Source organism: Oncorhynchus mykiss, chromosome 16, assembly GCF_057628025.1.
Source record: "Oncorhynchus mykiss isolate SJ-2025 chromosome 16, ASM5762802v1, whole genome shotgun sequence".
In the NCBI taxonomy this organism is placed as follows: domain Eukaryota; kingdom Metazoa; phylum Chordata; class Actinopteri; order Salmoniformes; family Salmonidae; genus Oncorhynchus; species Oncorhynchus mykiss.
The window spans coordinates 45,324,645-45,344,205 of NC_143037.1; the positions used below are offsets into that span (position 1 = coordinate 45,324,645).

At 40.5% G+C, this 19,561-nt stretch overlaps 1 protein-coding gene across 5 annotated transcripts in view; it reads right to left on the reverse strand.

Moving 5' to 3' along the window:
- Positions 1-236: 236 nt before the first annotated feature.
- The window catches only part of LOC110492056 (nuclear factor of activated T-cells, cytoplasmic 2), a 53,376-nt gene continuing 34,051 nt past the window's right edge, over positions 237-19,561 (reverse strand). For 3 of the 5 annotated variants that reach the window (XM_090202885.1, XM_090202887.1, XM_021566033.3), the window contains exons 7-10: positions 19,400-19,455; positions 19,023-19,155; positions 18,014-18,766; positions 237-3,023 (exon numbers count right to left, since the gene is read on the reverse strand). In XM_090202885.1, coding sequence (XP_090059011.1) covers positions 2,968-3,023; positions 18,014-18,766; positions 19,023-19,155; positions 19,400-19,455 — 998 coding nt within the window. In that variant the 3' untranslated portion in view covers positions 237-2,967. The remainder of the gene's footprint in view (positions 3,024-18,013; positions 18,767-19,022; positions 19,156-19,399; positions 19,456-19,561) is intronic. The other 2 variants (XM_090202886.1, XM_021566034.3) reach the window with 1 other exon arrangement.

The following is a 19,561-nucleotide window of genomic DNA, read 5'->3' on the forward strand; positions in this document are numbered from 1 at the left end:
CTCTGAGCAATTGTCTTATTATAAAATAATATAACTTCCAAATTTTGTTTGCATACAATAGAGCTCAATATTTGTATAATTGATTTTATAATGTCTTTTTGGTCAGCTTTATCAACAAGGTCAATAATTATGGACCTGACTGTACATGCAGGAAATCCTATTGATTTCATGTTTGATTGTACATCAAAATACACATATAATGACAATGACACTGAATAAAGAAATCACAGCTCATCTTGGAAATGTGGGATTATCTTGGAAATGTAAGGCAGAGTATGTACAGTACAGGTATGACTACTTGGGATGTTATTGTATATGCAGACAATAATAAGCACTACATATATTGTATATTGCTGATTGTCATTGCGGGAAGAAATAAAATGTATTACACAAAAAACGATAGAAATAGGTAGGCTATAATATATGTTTTACACATATTATGTGCATTTTTCTCTCTGTATGAACTAAAAATTCCAAAGATTTTGATAAATGTTACAATCAAATAGGCAACTAATAAGTTGGGCACCCATGAGGCTGTATCACAACCGTCCGTGACTGGGAGTCCTATAGGGCGGCGCACAATTGGCCCAGAGTCGTCCGGGTTTGGCCGGTGTAGGCTGTCATTGTAAATAAGAATTTGTTCTTAACTGACTTGCCTAGTTAAATAAAAGTTAAATAAAATAAGAATAATAATAACAAAAATGAGAAAAGCATACAGTGCCATCAGAAAGTATTCACACCCCTTTTCCACATTTTGTTGTGTTAAAGCCCAAATTTAAAATGTATTACATTTACATTTTGTGTCACTGGCCTACACACAATAACCCATAATATCAAGGTAGAATTATGTTTTTAGATATTTTTTAATTTTTTTTACAAATTAATAAAATATGAAAAGCTGAAATGTCTTGAGTCAATAAGTATTAAACCCCTTTGTATTGGCAAGCCTAAATACGTTCAAAAGTTTTAAGAAATGTGCTTAACAAGTCACATAATAAGTTGCATGGACTCACTCTGTGTGCAATAATAATGTTTAACATGATTTTTGAATGGTTACCTCACACACACACAATTATCTGTAAGGTCCCTCAGTCGAGCAGTGTTTCAAACACAGATTCAACCACAAAGACCTGGGAGGTTTTCCAATGCCTCGCAAAGAAGGGCAGCTATTGGTCTCATATGGCCAACGGTGACTTTAAAACAGCTGTGATAGGAGAAAACTGAGGATAAATCAACAACATTGTAGTTACTGCTCAATACAAACCTAATTGACAGTGTAAAAAGAAGGAAGCCTGTGCAGAATAAAAAATATTCCAAAACATGCATCCTGTTTGCAACAAATGTGGCAAAGCAATTCACTTTTTGTCCTGAATACAAAGTGTTATGTTTGGTGCAAATCCAATACAACACATTACTGAGCACCACTCTCCATATTTTCAAACACAGTGCTGGCTGCATTATGTTATGGGTATGCTTGTAATCGTTAAGGACTAGGGAGTTTTTCAGGATAAAAAAAATAAGGGAATGGAGCTAAGCAACGGCAAAATCCTAGAGGAAAACCTGGTTCAGACTGCTTTCCACCAGACACTGGGAGATAAATGTACCTTTCAGCAGGCAAATGTTGCACAATCCAGGTGTGAAAGACTTACCCAGAAAGATTCACAGCTGTAATCGCTGCCAAAGGTGACTCTACAAAGTATTGACTCGGGGGGTGTGAATACTTGTCAATCAAATATTTCTGCATTTAATTTTCAATACATTTGCAAACATTTCTTATAACATGTTTTCACTTTGTCATTATGGGGTATTGTGAGTAGATAGGCAAGATTGTTTTTTAATCCATTTTGAATTCCGGCTGTAAAGTAACAACAAATTGTGGAATAAGTCAAGGGTTATGAATTCTTTCTGAAGGCACTGAAAGACTATTGTAGTCAAATGTATTGTAGGCATACACTCAAAAACTATCCTGCTTAGACATCTTTATAGCCTGCTAATTTTGTAACTGGGAACAATACGCTATTACATTTCCCACTAATTATTTCCTGTGTAAGGATTTGCATGTAACTATTTGAATATAAGCCTTTTGAGGCTAATTCAATATTCAATAATTCATAGAGAAATGTACAATACTTTTTCTCTAAGCAGTTCAAAATAATAACCTGTATTAAAAACACTGGCCTCTTCGGCAAATCAAGTGCTTATACTGTAATATACATTTTAGTTACATTAAGTTCATCACATGACTCAAACATAATGAGGAAAAAAAACATTAAATATTGAAATAAAGACAACACACCATGTAAGAATACACATACACAACGATTCCCCTACTAAACAGTGCACATAACTTTGAAAAGCAAGAATATGGGGAGATGAACATTCCATCAAATATTTTGGGGGTTATTAGGATGGCAGTGTGCGTCTCCTTTAGAGTAGAAAGATGAGATGATCAAAGTAAGCTCAAGAAGAATTTCGGTCATTACATTTCATAACACAATACACATATCACAGTGCAATGCTGACATGTTGGCATATTTTATGCATGGTGTCATTAGTAGAAGTGTCAACAAGATGTGTCAGAGGGTGAAAGTTCCTTGAAAGGTTTGCATAAGGTTTTAACACCGAGTATTGCCACAGCTACTGCCATGATTGTGACTTGCTTGAATTAATGAATTTTCACCCTCTCTTCTACATTATACAAAATAACAAGGCACAATCTAGTTTACGATGATCCTAAAAATTAAGAAGATTTTCTTTGGTAGAACGTTCTTTGGCATTGGGTAAAAGGCACTGAATTTTTAGCTGAGAAACAGTTATTTGTAGAAAAAGGACTGAACAGCCAAAATGCTGGTAGCTGATAGTTGATAGTTGTTATGGAGATGGACAGTTGGGCACACAGGGAAGAATAAGAAGTTCCCGTGGCGACGCAGAGCGAGCTGCAGCTGTCCACTTCCTGTTTGCTGTCGTCTATGTCTGACCTCTGGCCTGCACGCCGGTCAGATCCTTCCTTATGATCTCGTTTACTACAGGGAGGAGAAGAGAAACAAGTACTGGGCGTTAGTTAGTCAGAGCATAAAATGTGTTTGATGTAATACTGTACTGTCATATGTTCTTCCCAGGCAGCATTTCACAGCTCCAGAGAGGGCAATTTTCACTTCTGGCCTTTTCATATTTTCCTTTCTCTTACAACAAATGCTCATAAAGGTACATTACATCGTAGAAAAGGGCATAACATCTTGACAAAAACATACTGATCCGACAGTAAAACATCAAGGGACACAACACCAAGAACTGCTGATTACTGTCCAGGTTGGCTGTAGTAGTGATAACAGAATATGCCGCAACAGTTCATGAGCTGCATTGGCACAGAGTGTCCACTAGGAGGAGGGCCTCAGTATACGATTCTACCGCTCTTTTACTCCCCCATTACTTCCTGTTGTTCTGCTGACAGCCAGGTGACACACAGCACAGGGGGAATAAATGTAAACTTTCACAGCTTCAGTGTTCTAAAAATAGACTCAGTCAAGGTGTGTGGAGTGCTTACACACACCATGTTGTGTGTAAGGTGGGGGAAACACATTTTACACACATAGTGATGTGATGAAACCTGTCTAAAGTTAATGTCTGGGAGCTCTGCGATGAGGGTAAATAAAGATGTATTAAAAACAGATCACCACCATTAAAGGCCCAGTGCAGTCAAAAACGTGATTTTCAACACATTTTGGAATTATTGTGAAATTGTGAAAATAATGATAATGCCCTTTTAGTGCAGGAGCTGTTTGAAAAGAGCACCTGAAATTTCAACCTGTTTTGGTTTGATGGAGTTGTCACTAGGTGGTAAATTAGTTAATTGACCAATAAGTAGGAGTTCCAAACCTCTCTGCCAATAACAGCTACTGTAGTTTTCAGTTTTCCCCTCCCCCCTCAGACCACTCCCAGACAATTCTAGAACAATTCTTGCTCGAGAAATTGCTCTTTGCTAAGAAGCTAATTTTGTTTCTTTTTGACCATTTTAATTGAAAACAATCACAGTAAGGTACTTAATTGTTACCCAGAAATGATCTGATATTAAGATAAAAATGGCTGCGTTGGACCTTTAAGTAATTCAGATATATTACCATTTGAAAAAGTCTACAAACAATGATTGTACGCTTTCTCATTTAGCTTAATATGATCAGTTTGTATGGGGACCATTACAACATATTTATAGGCCTATCGTGAAATATAAAAAATTATACCTATACTGCAAGGTGTCAAACTGAATACTGTATTGTATTCATAAACCACAGCCAGATGGTTATATGAAAACAAAGAGTGATTGTATAACATCACGAAACCAATAAGATAGCTACTGTAGCAGTAGCTTACACTACAACAGTATGTAATCACACTTTGATTCACATTGACAATAGGGAAAACCTGTAGTAAGCTCAGAGGAATGTCCAGTATGATGAGCATGTAGTGTGTCCGGATAGGCCACATCCTCTGTACTGCAGTCGATCTGTCTTTATCAGTAACTAACAACTCCAACAGCTCTGGAAGCACACTGTGTATACTGGCACTATGACATAAGAGCCTGGCGCCATGGCTTCTTGTTCTGACTTTTAGGGAACATTTTAAGGCATGCCCAAAATGGAGGAATTATAGGGTGAAATTGGTTGACAATGACATAAATTGAGCCAAAATGCCTTTAATTCTAGTACATCTGTGATTTTAAAAGCTAAACCCATTCATGTTCATGCGTGGTATACTATAACATGTTTTGAACATTCACAGGGAGGTTGGGTCTCAGTTAATACAGTAGTTTCACTGATATGAAGCATCCTAAAATATATGAAAATATGATCAATCTTTTTTAAGAGGAAACCTTTTCACTTAAAAGGGATGAATGGGGCAAGTAAGTAAGTAAGCAGTACCACCCGGGTTTTAGAGGAACTCAATATCCAACGGGCTTTTAGGGGGCCTTTTTAAAGCATTGACCTATATAGTGGGACAATGGAAAGGGTGCTGCCATTAAACAGCAAGTTAAGCGAAAACAGACACCGTCAACCAACCCACACAGATACACTCATCCCTGGCTGAGCAGTGTGTACCAATGTAACTCCCTCAGAGACACACAACAGCCTTTACATGCTGACCACACCGCTCGCGTCGCGTGCGTGAGCATCGCAAAATAAGTTTACGCATACATGTTATTCAATCATTGCACCCACACTTCTCGCGCGCGCCAACGAGCGGTCGTGGTAATACTATGAAAGTTAGAAGCCAATCACCATATAAAGTCCAAAGAAGAAAAAGCCTGGAAGGATGAGAGATGACTAGAAATGATTCGGTTGACCGTTTTACGTGTGGATTAATTGTCGGAGTAGAGGACCTTGTACATTTCAGGTAAAACAACAACTCAACATTTATATCCCAGGACAAATTCGCTAGCAACTGCAAGCTAGATAAATAGGACAAATTAGCTAGCAACAGCTAGCTAGATAAATAGGACAAATTCACTAGCAACTGCAAGCTAGCTAGCTAAATTGCCATAAATTGTTTAATGTTTTTCGACCTGTCCACAAATTAATATAAGTGGTTCTGTTTTGATATTTCAACCTGCGTGTTGTGATCGCGCTTGGTGTGGGGGGACAAAATCAATTTGCGCATGCGCGCGTCCGGTCTGGGCATGGTGTTACCCTAAATAATTCTCAGTGAAACTGGTTGCAAAGTATGCACTAATACTTGAACCCTGTTTGTGTAGTTACAATGAGATAAAACAGGGTACAGTTAAGATAAAACATGATTCTGTAGTTTTCAATAACCTTCGCTTGTTATTGCAAGTCACTGAGTTATCTATCAGATATGCATTTTTTTTCCCCCTGACAAACAATTCAGAAGCTGATCTAAAACAGCCTGCCAGCAGAGCAAACTCTAGGCCCACTTCTATCATTAAGAGTAGCTGCTAGACTATCCTCCTCCCAGTCCTCTCGACTCCTTCTGTCTCTGATCATCTGAAAGAGAAAATAAATAAACCATGGCTGTTTACAGCAGTTCAACACTAAGCACACTTTATGGAGCAGAGCAGAGCTGCATCTGAAACAGGGAGGGCAAACCAACTAGAGCGGCCAAACCGGCCCGGTTGCTGTCAGAACCTCAACGTCCATGTTTATTTTATCCTCTAGTGGAATTCCCTTTGACACCTAATGCCTTAAAGAAACCTTCAACTACTCAACGGGGCCACAGGATTCTCCTGAGTATAAAAAAGAGGGATTAGAGAGGCGAGTCATGCTCCAGAGCAAGTCAGGCTGGGAAGTTATACAGTAGAGAGCTTTAACTGAGCCTCATGAAGGGTTGGCACGGTCTGGCCATTTAAGGCTGGCCCAGGGAACACTCAGACTTGACCATACAATAGATGAGTGTCTGGCTTTAGAGTCCTGCACCAATAAACATGTTTGTTTACCAACCAGGGGTGGGAGAGAGACACACGCAGTACAGTAGCTGACTCAGTCACTTCACACTGCCTCCTATGAGGTGGTGGTGTGAGTGAGTGAGTGAGTGAGTGAGTGAGTGAGTGAGTGAGTGAGTGCTAAAGTAAACTTCTCAGAATACAGTACTCTTTAACCCAGTTGAGTTTCTTAACTCTGGTTCTCTGAGTGACCATGGGCATGTTGCTATTGTTGTCGTTGATCTGCTCGCTCATAAGTGGGACGTAAGGGACCTAAAACTAATCTGTGCTCGGCATGCTGTTATGGTGTGCTTTTTCTCTGAATAGTAGCTCTCTCTCCTTTCACCTGCTGGAATATTTTCACCTGCGCCACTGCCTCTGGGGGTTAATTCCAGTCCGTTTCCCTACACCTATAGCATGAGTGGGCACGGAAAGATGCAGGTGCAAGAGTGCATCCTGACTCACTTTCTAAGTCATAGACAGCACCTTCACAGTACAAGACAGTGTTAGCCTATATATGAGCAAAGACACTAGCTTCTAGAAGAGGTCTTTAGAGTACAGTATGTGAAGCCCATTCCATGTTTTAGTTTTACTCATAATGAAATGCATTGCTTTCTTCTATTGCCCTTTATCTCGGTCACACCACAGAGAGCAGCACGACCAAGATGATATAGTTCTATAATCGAAACCACAGAATCATGACGCTCCAGAGTTAAAAACCTTTTCGAAATGAGCAAGGTGTGAAAGAGAGATCTGAGTGACTAATTTGAGACTCTTATTTCTCTGAAAACGTCTTTGTGAAGTTCAAATAAATGAATGTTTAGGGCATAAACCACACCTTGACATCTAAGTAGTGAAAGACAATGGGACTTTCTGCATTCCCCATCTTCCTGTGCTTTGTTTTGAAGAAAGGGTTTGAAGGTGGAGCGGGGGTGTGTAACTACAAGTGGCACTGGGGAGGTGGATTCACACCCTACAACTGAAGGCTGTGTTTAAGAAAAAGTATTCTACTGATGCTCTCTCAAACTTCACCTATAGCCAACACACAATCACAGGTTATCATGAAATACAGTAGACACAAATGACTTATTCAACATTTTTGACAGACACACACACAAAAAAATGGTGTCCACCATACAATTTTCTATACGTTATGTTTTTGTGTTTTCTTCTTCTTCGCATTCGTGTCCAGTACATGATTTTCTTCATAACGAATTAAATTTTCTTGGTGGCTAAAGTTAGCGAGGTTAGTGAAGTGACTAACCTTACCTAGGCTAGGGGTTAAGGGTTAGGAGTTAAGGTTAGGGATTAAGGTTAGAGTTAGGCGTTAAGGTTAAGGTTAGGGTTAGGTAAAATGTTAGCAAAGGAGTTAAAAAGTAGAAATAAGACAAACCTGAGATATAGCTTCATCCAACTGGCAAATCTCATCTTGACCATCCAGAATACAACACACACGTTTTCTACTGCCAAGGAGGCTCAAGACTTCTTCGATAAGCACACAAAATGTCCAACGCACAAGGGGAAGAGCTGACAGATCTAGGCTTTTGGCTGACTCAATATTCAGGTATGCTATCCACGCACAATCACGCAGCCTAGCCTATGGCTGTGGTGCTGCCCTCAGCATAAGACGATGATGAGAAACCCCTCAATTGGGTAAAAGGAACACTATTATTATTTCTGAACATTGGACTTTGTTATTATTAGATTGCCTATGTTCGAGGACATTTCGACATTGATGACTCCACGCCAATTAATGAAATATTTCCAATATATTGAAGTACCATACATTGAAGAGCCATACGGACTAGGGTTGCTTCCTTACGGGGCTACAGCACATTACACCCCTATGGGCTAAACTGTTCAAGATAGAATGTCAGTCCCATATGGGCTTCCACACAATTCCTTTTTTGCTTGTTTTTTATTCTTCCTCCTATGTTTAAGGTAATTTAGAGTTTATTGCTAACAATAGTGAGAATATTTGGCTGTTTAGGCTTGTATTTTCAGTTGCAATATTTCATTCTTTTTTAAAAATTTGCTAACTTAAATGTAAAGGTCTGAAGGGGTTAATTATTAGTTATTTTATGTTTTACTTTACTTATGTTTTGCAATACCTTAAGACCCCCCCAACATACAGTGCCTTGCGAAAGTATTCGGCCCCCTTGAACTTTGCGACCTTTTGCCACATTTCAGGCTTCAAACATAAAGATATAAAACTATATATTTTTGTGAAGAATCAACAACAAGTGGGACACAATCATGAAGTGGAACGACATTTATTGGATATTTCAAAAAAATGTAACAAATCAAAAACTGAAAAATTGGGCGTGCAAAATTATTCAGCCCCTTTACTTTCAGTGCAGCAAACTCTCTCCAGAAGTTCAGTGAGGATCTCTGAATGATCCAATGTTGACCTAAATGACTAATGATGATAAATACAATCCACCTGTGTGTAATCAAGTCTCCGTATAAATGCACCTGCACTGTGATAGTCTCAGAGGTCCGTTAAAAGCGCAGAGAGCATCATGAAGAACAAGGAACACACCAGGCAGGTCCGAGATACTGTTGTGAAGAAGTTTAAAGCCGGATTTGGATACAAAAAGATTTCCTAAGCTTTAAACATCCCAAGGAGCACTGTGCAAGCGATAATATTGAAATGGAAGGAGTATCAGACCACTGCAAATCTACCAAGACCTGGCCGTCCCTCTAAACTTTCAGTTAATACAAGGAGAAGACTGATCAGAGATGCAGCCAAGAGGCCCATGATCACTCTGGATGAACTGCAGAGATCTACAGCTGAGGTGGGAGACTCTGTCCATAGGACAACAATCAGTTGTATATTGCACAAATCTGGCCTTTATGGAAGAGTGGCAAGATGAAAGCCATTTCTTAAAGATATCCATAAAAAGTGTCGTTTAAAGTTTGCCACAAGCCACCTGGGAGACACACCAAACATGTGGAAGAAGGTGCTCTGGTCAGATGAAACCAAAATTGAACTTTTTGGCAACAATCCTTGGCGTAAAAGGAAACACAGCTCATCACCCTGAACACACCATACCCACTGTCAAACATAGTGGTGGCAGCATCATGGTTTGGGCCTGCTTTTCTTCAGCAGGGACAGGGAAGATGGTTAAAATTGATGGGAAGATGGATGGAGCCAAATACAGGACCATTCTGGAAGAAAACCTGATGGAGTCTGCAAAAGACCTGAGACTGGGACGGAGATTTGTCTTCCAACAAGACAATGATCCAAAACATAAAGCAAAATCTACAATGGAATGGTTCAAAACTAAACATATCCAGGTGTTAGAATGGCCAAGTCAAAGTCCAGACCTGAATCCAATCGAGAATCTGTGGAAAGAACTGAAAACTGCTGTTCACAAATGCTCTCCATCCAACCTCACTGAGCTCGAGCTGTTTTGCAAGGAGGAATGGGAAAAAAATTCAGTCTCTCGATGTGCAAAACTGATAGAGACATACCCCAAGCGACTTACAGCTGTAATCGCAGCAAAAGGTGGCGCTACAAAGTATTAACTTAAGGGTGGCTGAATAATTTTGCACGCCCAATTTTTCAGTTTTTGATTTGTTAAAAAAGTTTGAAATATCCAATAAATGTCGTTCCACTTCATGATTGTGTTGTTGATTCTTCACAAAAAAATACAGTTTTATATCTTTATGTTTGAAGCCTGAAATGTGGCAAAGGTCGCAAAGTTCAAGGGGGCCGAATACTTTCGCAAGGCACTGTATATGCTGTTTAAGACATGTTATAGATAAGGGGAGGGAAGGGGGGAATGGTTCACTGGGTGGGTTTCCCTGTGGGTCCTGCTTTTTGTTTCACATCCATGGGCTTTTTAACACTAAAGATAATAATAACAATATTAATACTACTTTTTTTTAAACAATGGCAACGCTAGCTATTCTCTCTTGACATTTTACAGGCCTGAACTCACATATTAAAAGTTCCTGCTGTCTTGATATCCTAAGAAGAAACCATATTGATATAGCAATGTTCAAAGAAACACACCTGCCCCAAAAGGACACACAGAAAAGAGAACCATTTGTGTCACTTCTTCACAGGAGAGGCATTTGAAAATGTTTATTTTTTAAAAGTGTTTTTTGTTGTTGTCTGAAATGCCTTCTGGAACATGTGAACTTTCATGTGCCCTAATAACAAATGTGTATGCCATGTGCAAATATGAATGAAAATGTAAAATTACGAGCCTAGTTGGTTAAGCCACAGAAAAAGTCAGGAGCCTTGCCGCTAGACATGATTGGCTGAGATAATGGATGGGCTGGACATGCCAAGAGATGAGTTTGGATTGGTCTGCCATGTAGCACGCTTCTGTCTATAACATGAGCTGCTTAGTATGTGTAGGTAGTCCTTTCTAAAGTGGCTTTTTTGAAAGCTATCACAAAGAACTGAAAAAGTGTTGATAAGGCTCTCCACTGTCTGGAGGACTGCATTTTGAAATCTATGGAATGCCCGGTGGAAGCAGAATATGATAGCTAAGGAGATAAAGAAAATTCTGGCATTTGTTGGCAAATGCGGAGGGAGTCGAAAAGAGAACACAGAAGGCTGTTGTAATAGCTGTTGTATAAAAATCTCTGGATTACAACTTCAAACTAAGGGTAACCATGGCATCCGTGACAGAGAGGGACAAGCGTTCATCCATGTCTACGGGTAAGAGAGTCTAGCTAGCTACATTTTTTAGATACTATACATTTCAACATTTTGTCAGAAAGTCGTTTTCATTGCATGTTAAAGTTTATGAGACAAGTTCTAAAATTATTCTATAGAATAGCCTGCTTTTATTTCGACACACTCACACCCGTAAACTATTTTCTGTAATTAGCTCGCCATTGACTTGTAAATAATAACATTGTTGTGAGTTTATTTTCCTGTAATAATGAATACAAATTAGGTCAAGTTTAGACGCTGTCAGCTACAATTGAAGTCGGAAGTTTACATACACTTATGTTGGAGTCATTAAAACTAGTTTTTCAACCACTCCACAAATTTCTTGAAACTAGGCACTATTTTTTATTTTTGGAAAAATAACGTTCCCAAAGAAAATGGCTTATTTCTCAGGACCAGATGCTAGAATATGCATATAATTGACAGCTTAGGATAGAAATCACTCTAAATAACAGAACTGATATTGCAGGCGAAACCCTGAGGAAAATCCAATCAGGAAGTGTCTCTTATTTTGAAACCGTTGTGTTCCTATGCATCCCTATTGGCCATTGAAAGGGAGATCAACCAGATTCCTTTTTCTACATATTCCACAAGGTGTCTACAGCCTTTAGACGTAGTTTCACGCCTTTATGTTGAAGAATGAGCGTAAACGACTACATTGCGTAAGTGGCCAGCTGAGGGCTCTCAGAGTGAATCTTGCGTAAAAGACAGAGTCATTTTTCCTCTCGCTCCTACTGAAAAGCCAATTGTCCCGGTTGATATATTATCGAATAGATATTTGAAAAACACCTTGAGGATTGATTATAAAAAACGTTTGCCATGTTTCTGTCGATATTATGGATATAATTTTGGCGTTGTCGTGACCGCTATTTCCGGTGGATTTCTCAACATAACGTGACCAACAAACGGAGGTATTTTGGGTATAAAAATAATCTTTATGGAACAAAAGGAACATTTGCTGTCTAACTGGGAGTCTCGTCAGTGAACACATCCGAAGATCAAAGGTAAACGGTTAATTTGATTGCTTTTCTGATTTTCGTGACCAAGCTTCCTGCTGCTAGCTGGACATAATGCTATGCTAGGCTATCGATAAACTTACACAAACGCTTGTCTTGCTTTGGCTGTAAAGCATAATTTCAGAATCTGAGATGATAGGGTGATTAACAAAAGGCTAAACTGTGTTTCTCTATATTTCACTTGTGATTTCATGAATATGAATATTTTCCCTTACACAGCCTGGAGGTGTGTTGGGTCGTTGTCCTGTTGAAAAACAAGTGATAGTCCCACCAAACCAGGTGGAATGGAGTATCTCTGCAGAATGCTGTGGTAGACATGCTAGTTAAGTGTGCCTTGAATTCTAAATAAATCACAGACAGTGTCACCAGCAAAGCACCCCCACACCCTAACACCTCCTCCTCCATGCTTTACGATGGCAAATACACATGCAGAGATCATCCGTTCACCCACACCGCGTCTTCACAAAGACACGGCGGTCGGAACCAAAACTCTCCAATTTGTACTCCAGACCAAAGGACACATTTCCACTAGCCAATGTCCATTGCTAGTGTTTCTTGGCCCAAGCAAGTATCTTATTCTTATTGGTGTATTTTAGTAGTGGTTTCTTTGCAGCAATTTGACCATAAAGGTCTGATTCACGCCGTCTCTTCTGAACAGTTTAATGAGATTTTTAGGGAGATTGTTCTAGTAGCTACCAGAATAAAAGTCCAGAACAGAGGGAAGACAGAGAGAGAGAGATATTGGTAGGGAGCTCTCAGACCAACACCTTGCAAACACAGTCCACCCAGTATGACTCTCCCAGTATGACTCTCCCAGTTACTCTGTGTTAAATCAGAAACAGTAAACGCTGTTGCTGTTTACAGAGGGAAACCCTGTTAGGCCATCTAAAACAAAATTCCACTCGTCCACTGCTGGACCCTTTTCTCAGTTTCATTTTTTCCATCCAAACTCAGCCCTTTCCTTTTTCCTGCTGCTGTTGCCTCCCGACTCCCACCCTAAGCGCTATCTTATGGAGATCAGACCGGATTTTCTGGAGGAGAGCAGCTGCAAATAGGATTTTCTTGTGCCAGATTGGCAGAATCTTGGGCCAGGGATGGAAAAAAGCAAATCCTCCAGTGTGTTCTCCACAGAATTGAGGGGTGTGGGGCCAAGGGAAACCCCAGCCAAGTATAACAAACAAAGAGGCTTTCCCGGGCTCTCTGAAGCAGCCCATTCCACTGTTTGACAATGGTTACCATGGAACTTGTTTTTCAGATCATAACAGTGTCAACACATCCAGGCGGTCGGTCAGGAGAGCTGGCTGCTTAATTTTTTTCTTTTTTTTCTGTTGTTTTATAAAAAAAAAATTGAAAGAAAGAGAAAAAAAGAGAAGTCTCATTTCCTGGTCTGTAGTAATGCCAGAGAAATCCCTCTCTCTCTCTCTCCCTCTCTATTTCTTACTGGGTTGTGCTGAACTGAACAACATGGTGATCCTTCAAACTACAGATCACCAGGGTTACAACACTTCCACATGGTCTAGGACATGACCTGTCACTGACGAGGACTAGCTACCTCCCCAACCAAAGAGAGGTTTAAAGGGACAACATCATTATCAGGTCTGGTGATCACACTGCAACAACATGTAGTTTGGATGTGGTCAGTTATTCTGATCTCACAGGGTGATAATGGGGCTGACATGGGTAAGTATAAATATATGATTCATAATCCATGTTATTTCCACATTGAGTGGAAAACTAAGTTGAACATATGTAAGTAACTACATCTCCTGGACTGGCAACTTGGGAAGGATTGTTGTTAAAGTGCACATGTGATTAGGGAATAATTTATGTTTGTCTATCATTTGAACAGGATTGGTCAGTTACGTGAACCAATCTACCGTTTTGGTTGAAACTATTTTTTAAAGAAACACTGACATCTAATAGTCAAATCATAATGTAAATGCAGGTCAGCTGCGTCTAATATTTTTGGCCATTTTCTGTTGTTTTGTGGTAGAAAACTGAGCGCGTCAAGCATAACACGTCAACCCTGCTACCCATACACAGATACAGTACCAGTCAAAAGTTTGGACACACCTACTCATTCAAGGGTTTTTCTTTATTTTTACTATTTTCTACATTGTAGAAAAATAGTGAAGACATCAAAACTATGAAATAACACATGAAATCATGTAGTAACCAAAAAAGTGTGAAACAAATCTAAACATATTTTATATTCTTCAAAGTAGCCACCCTTGACGACAGTTTTGCACACTCTTGGCATTCTCTCAACCAGCTTCACCTGGAATGCTTTTCCAACAGTCTAGGAGTTCCCACATATGCTGAGCACTTGTTGGCTGCTTTTCCATCACTCTGCACAACTCATCCCAAACCATCTCTATTGGGTTGAGGTCAGGTGATTGTGGATGCCAGGTCATCTGATGCAGTGCTCCATCACTCTCCTTCTTGGTCAAAAGGCCTTACACAGGCTGGAGGTGTGTTGTGTCATTGTCCTGATGAAAAACAAATTATAGTCCCACTAAGCACAAACCAGATGGGAAGGCAAATCACTGCAGAATGCTGTGGTAGCCATGCTGGTTAAATGTGCCTTGAATTCTAAATAAATCACAGACAGTGTCACCAGCAAAGCACCCCCACAACATCACACCTCCTCCTCCATGCCTCACAGTGGGAACCACACATGCGGAGATCATCAGTTCATCTACTCTGCGTCTCACAAAGACACGGGGGCTGGAACCCAAAATCTCAAATTTGGACTCATCAGACCAAAGGACAGATTTCCACCAGTCTAATGTCCATTGTTCGTGTTTCTTGGTACAAGCAACTGTCTTCTTATTATTGGTGTCCTTTAGTAGTGGTTTCTTTGCAGCAATTTGACCATGAAGGTCTGATTCACGCCGTCTCTTCTGAACAGTTGAAGTTGCGATGGATATGTTACTTTAACTCTGTGAAGCATTTATTTGGGTTGCAATTTCTGAGGCTGGTAACTCTAATGAACTTATCCTCTGCAGCAGAGGTAACTCTGGGTCTTCCTTTCATGTGGCGGTCCACATGAGAGCCAGTTTCATCATAGCGCTTGATGGTTTTAGCGACTGCACTTGAAGAACCTTTCAAAGTTCTTGAAATGTTCCGGATTGACTGACCTTCATGTCTTAAAGTAATGATGGACTGTCATTTCTCTTTACTTATTTGAGCTATTCTTGCCATAATATGGACATGGTCTTTTACCAAATAGGGCTATCTTCTGAATACCACCCTTACCTTGTCACAACACAATTGATTGGCTCAAACACATTAAGAAGGAAATAAATTCCACAAATTAACTTTTCACAAGGCACAACTGTTAATTGAAATGCATTCCAGGTGACTACCTCATGAAGCTTGTTGAGGGAATGACAAGTGTGCAAAGCTGTCATCAAGGCAAAGGGTGGCTACTTTCTAAGAATCTTTGTTTAACACTTTTTTGGTTACTACATGATTCCATATGTGACTCGTTTCAGGAAACTAGGCGTATATCGTGGGTCACTGCTTCACAGGAGAGCCATTTTAACGGAAACTTTATTTTAATCAAAATGTGATTTTTGGCAGAAATGCCTTCTGGAACATGTGAACTTTCATGTGCCTTAATAACAGACGTGTATGCCATCTGTAAATACAAATAAAATGGTTAAATTACGAGTCTATTTGGTTTAGCCACAGAAAAAGTGAGCAACCTTCCCGCTAGCCATGATTGGCTGAGATAATGAGTGGGATGGACATGCTGACAGATGAGTTCGGATTGGTCTGCCATATAGCACGCTTCTGTCTATTTGAGCTGGTCAGTATGTGTAGGTAGTCATGTCTGACGCGGCTTAAAACAAAATGTAGTGTGTAGTACGTGTAATAAGTGTTATTCAGTGGAATTAGTGGAATCAGTGGAATTAGAGTATGATAGCTAAGGAGAAGGAGAAAACACCTGTCTCCGGATTACATCTTCAATCTAAGGGCAACCATGGCATCCATGAAAGGGAGAAGCATGCATCTATGATGTATACTGGTAGACGTTTCTAATTTTGACAGAAAGTCATTTTCATTTCAAGTTAAAGTGCACTGTTAGCTAACCAGCTAATGTCAGCTGGCTGGGTCGCTAATTAACGTTACATGTATGAACTTATTATTCATATCTAAGAGCCATTTGCTTTGCTAGTTATAGCCTAATGTTAGCTAGCTAACATTGAACCTGGTTGGTTAGCTACCTGCAGATTCATGCAGGGTAGTAACGTCATGATATGTGATTATGGTTCATTGTTTACCAAGCTAGCTAGCTACATGTCTTACCAAAAGACTCCGCTATGCAAGTAACCATTTCAATAGAATGTCACTGCGACAACTGTTGATAGACGTAGCTGGTAAATTCGCTCTGGTTATCTACTCCGATTTCAGAGCACTCTCGTCTGAGTATGCCAGAGTGCAAAATAACTGACAAATTTACGAACACTCAACAAGGTAGTTTGGGTGCTTGACTGTTGTTGTTATGATTGAATGCTCAGATCAACCCTTAAAGAGATGGTTTGGGCTAAAGCTTAAGAGGGTGTGAACGATGCTAAATAAGACCGAATCGAGGCACTCGGTCACATATGTGCTATTTCATAGTTTTGATGTCTTCACTATTATTCTACAATGTAGAAACTAGTAAAGAATTAAGAAAAACCCTGGAATGAGTAGGTGTGTCCAAACTTTTGACTGGTACTGTAGACTAGAAATGTTTAACACATTTTTTTGGGGGGAACCTCCCTGTTGCACACAACAAGCTTCCTTCAACCCTGTTACAGTCAACCCTGTTACGGTCAACCCTGATTCTATAATTGGCCCATTCTATAGTATTTTTATTTAATATTTTTTTATGCTACAGAGGTGATGTATCATTTCAGCCAGTAGTTTTAAAAGTAGCGGTCACGAGCCAAAGCGCGTCTCAGAAAAGTGTGCACAATTGTGTACAACTTCACTCACTTCATGTCATATGGTACAGCCTGCAAAATAAATATATACACTACCATTCAAAAGTTTGGGGTCACTTAGAAATGTCCTTGTTTTTGATAGAAAAGCACATTTTATCCATTAAAATAACATCAAATTGATCAGAAATACAGTGTGTGTTAATGTTGTAAATGACTATTGTAGCTGGAAACGGCTACAATAGGCGTACAGAGACCCATTATCAGCAACCATCACTCCTGTGTTCCAATGGTACGTTGTGTTAGCTAATCCAAGTATGGCCAATTGATTGATTATTAGAAAACCTTTTTGCAAATATGCTAGCACAGCTGAAAACTGTTGTTCTGATTAAAGAAGCAATAAAACTGGCCTTCTTTAGACTAGTTCTATCTGGAGCATCAGCATTTGTTGGTTCGATTACAGGCCAGAAACAAATAACTTTCTTATGAATCTCATCAGTCTATTCTTGTTCTGAGAAATGAAGGCTATTCCATGCGAGAAATTGCCAAGAAACTGGAGATCTCATACAATGCTGTGTACTACTCCCTTCACAGAACAGCGCAGACAGGCTCTAACCAGAATAGAAAGAAGAGTGGGAGGCCCCGGTGCACAACTGAGCAAGAGTACATTAGATTGTCTAGTTTGAGAAACAGACACCTCACAAGTCCTCAACTGGCAGCTTCATTAAATAGTACCCTCAAAATACCAGTCTCAATGTCAACAGTGAAGAGGCGACTCTGGGACAATAAAAATATTAAGATTAAGATGGGGAAAAGAACACAGACACTGGACAGAGGAACTCTGCCTAGAAGGCAAATAACAAAATCGCAGGGATGTTACACCACCATGCATCATTCAAGAGCATTAATTATATTGATGTATAAAAGCCTGGCACTAACTTACACTCACCGTCATCAAGGTACATTTGATCCAGGTTCTCCTCCTTGACTGTGACCCGTCCTCCAGGGAGGCTGGCTCTCTGCTCCTCTCCAGGGGGGCATCTCTGGGCCTCCATCCCACCAGGGGAAGACCTGCCCTTGGGCACCGCCTTGGGCACATAGGGCTGCTGCTGGATCACTGTGGTTGGGTAATGTTGGGGGGAGTGGGCCGAGATAGGGGAGTGAGCTTGGGCTCCAGACTGCTGAGGGTAGCCATCACAGTAGATGATGTGCTGATGGTTGTCAGGCTGGAGAGGTGGAGGGTCGCTTCCCCGGAGCAAGTGTTGGTTGTTGGGGGAGAACTGGATAATGGAGGGGTGCTGGCCCTGGCCCCCTCCATGCTGCTGCTGCTGGGCCCCCAGCGGGGACGACTGAGCTGGGGAGCCCGTGTGAACCAGGACGGAGCGGTGTGGGTCGGGCATCACCCGCATCTCCCCAGTTTGCTGGTAGAGCCCCCCGGGACTGCCGCTCAGACTCTTTCCCCCACGGGAGTACACAATGGCTGGGCTCTGCTGCTGGAAGCAGGTGTCTGGGACGGGGGTGGGGAGGCCGGAGCGGACCTGCTGGCAGGAGGCCATGCTGGAGACCAGGCCGTTGTCTGGGTGGATGATCCCACGGGACCCAGGGCTATGGTGGTAGTAGGACTGGGGGGACACACCCATAATCTGGGTCATGGAGAAAGGATAGTCATCCACAGGCTCTGTTTTAATGGACGGGACTGTGGGAGAGACGGAAGACAACAGAGATATGAGTGGGGGTTAAGTCATACTGCTTAAAGTAACTATAATCTACTACACCAATCATTAATCTTAGTGACATATTAATGACATGGAATAACATGTGACTTGATATCATTCCTACATAATTGTAATGCTCTTTCACAAAAGCACCTAAAATAACACACAGTTCACTCAGACCATCACAGTCATATGATGGGTATTGCCTCCTTATTGCTGATGCTTATGGTTCCATACCTGCCAGTGGAGTGAATGTGAAGTGCTGAGGCTGGCTGCGCTTCCTCTTTCCGTTGATGACATAGAAGTTCACTTTGGCGGAATGGCAAATCGACAGGTCGCGATAGGAGGGTATTTCAACAAACAGCAGACTCTGTTAAAATGACATAATTTTTATTTCATATCAATCTGTCACATTATTATTAGAAATTGTATTCAGAGTATAACCACTGTAGATGTGTAAACAATTAAATTTGTGACAAAGTATGACATTATTATAAAAAAAAATGTTATTTAAACAAACGAACAGACAATTCCCACATTATAATCAGTGGACTGTTTTGACCACCTTTTCAGACATCGAGAAGTGGGCCATCTGTAAAAGTACTGATACTTACAGGCTGACATTTATCTTTGTCTACAGTTGCCTCCATCTCCCAAATCTGCTGTCCATCTGCAGAGACAGAGAAGGGAATGGTTGTTTCAGGTCATATACATATTTCAGGGTGAATTACAACACCCTGTTGGAGACAGCAAAAACAGGAACACAGTACAGGGAG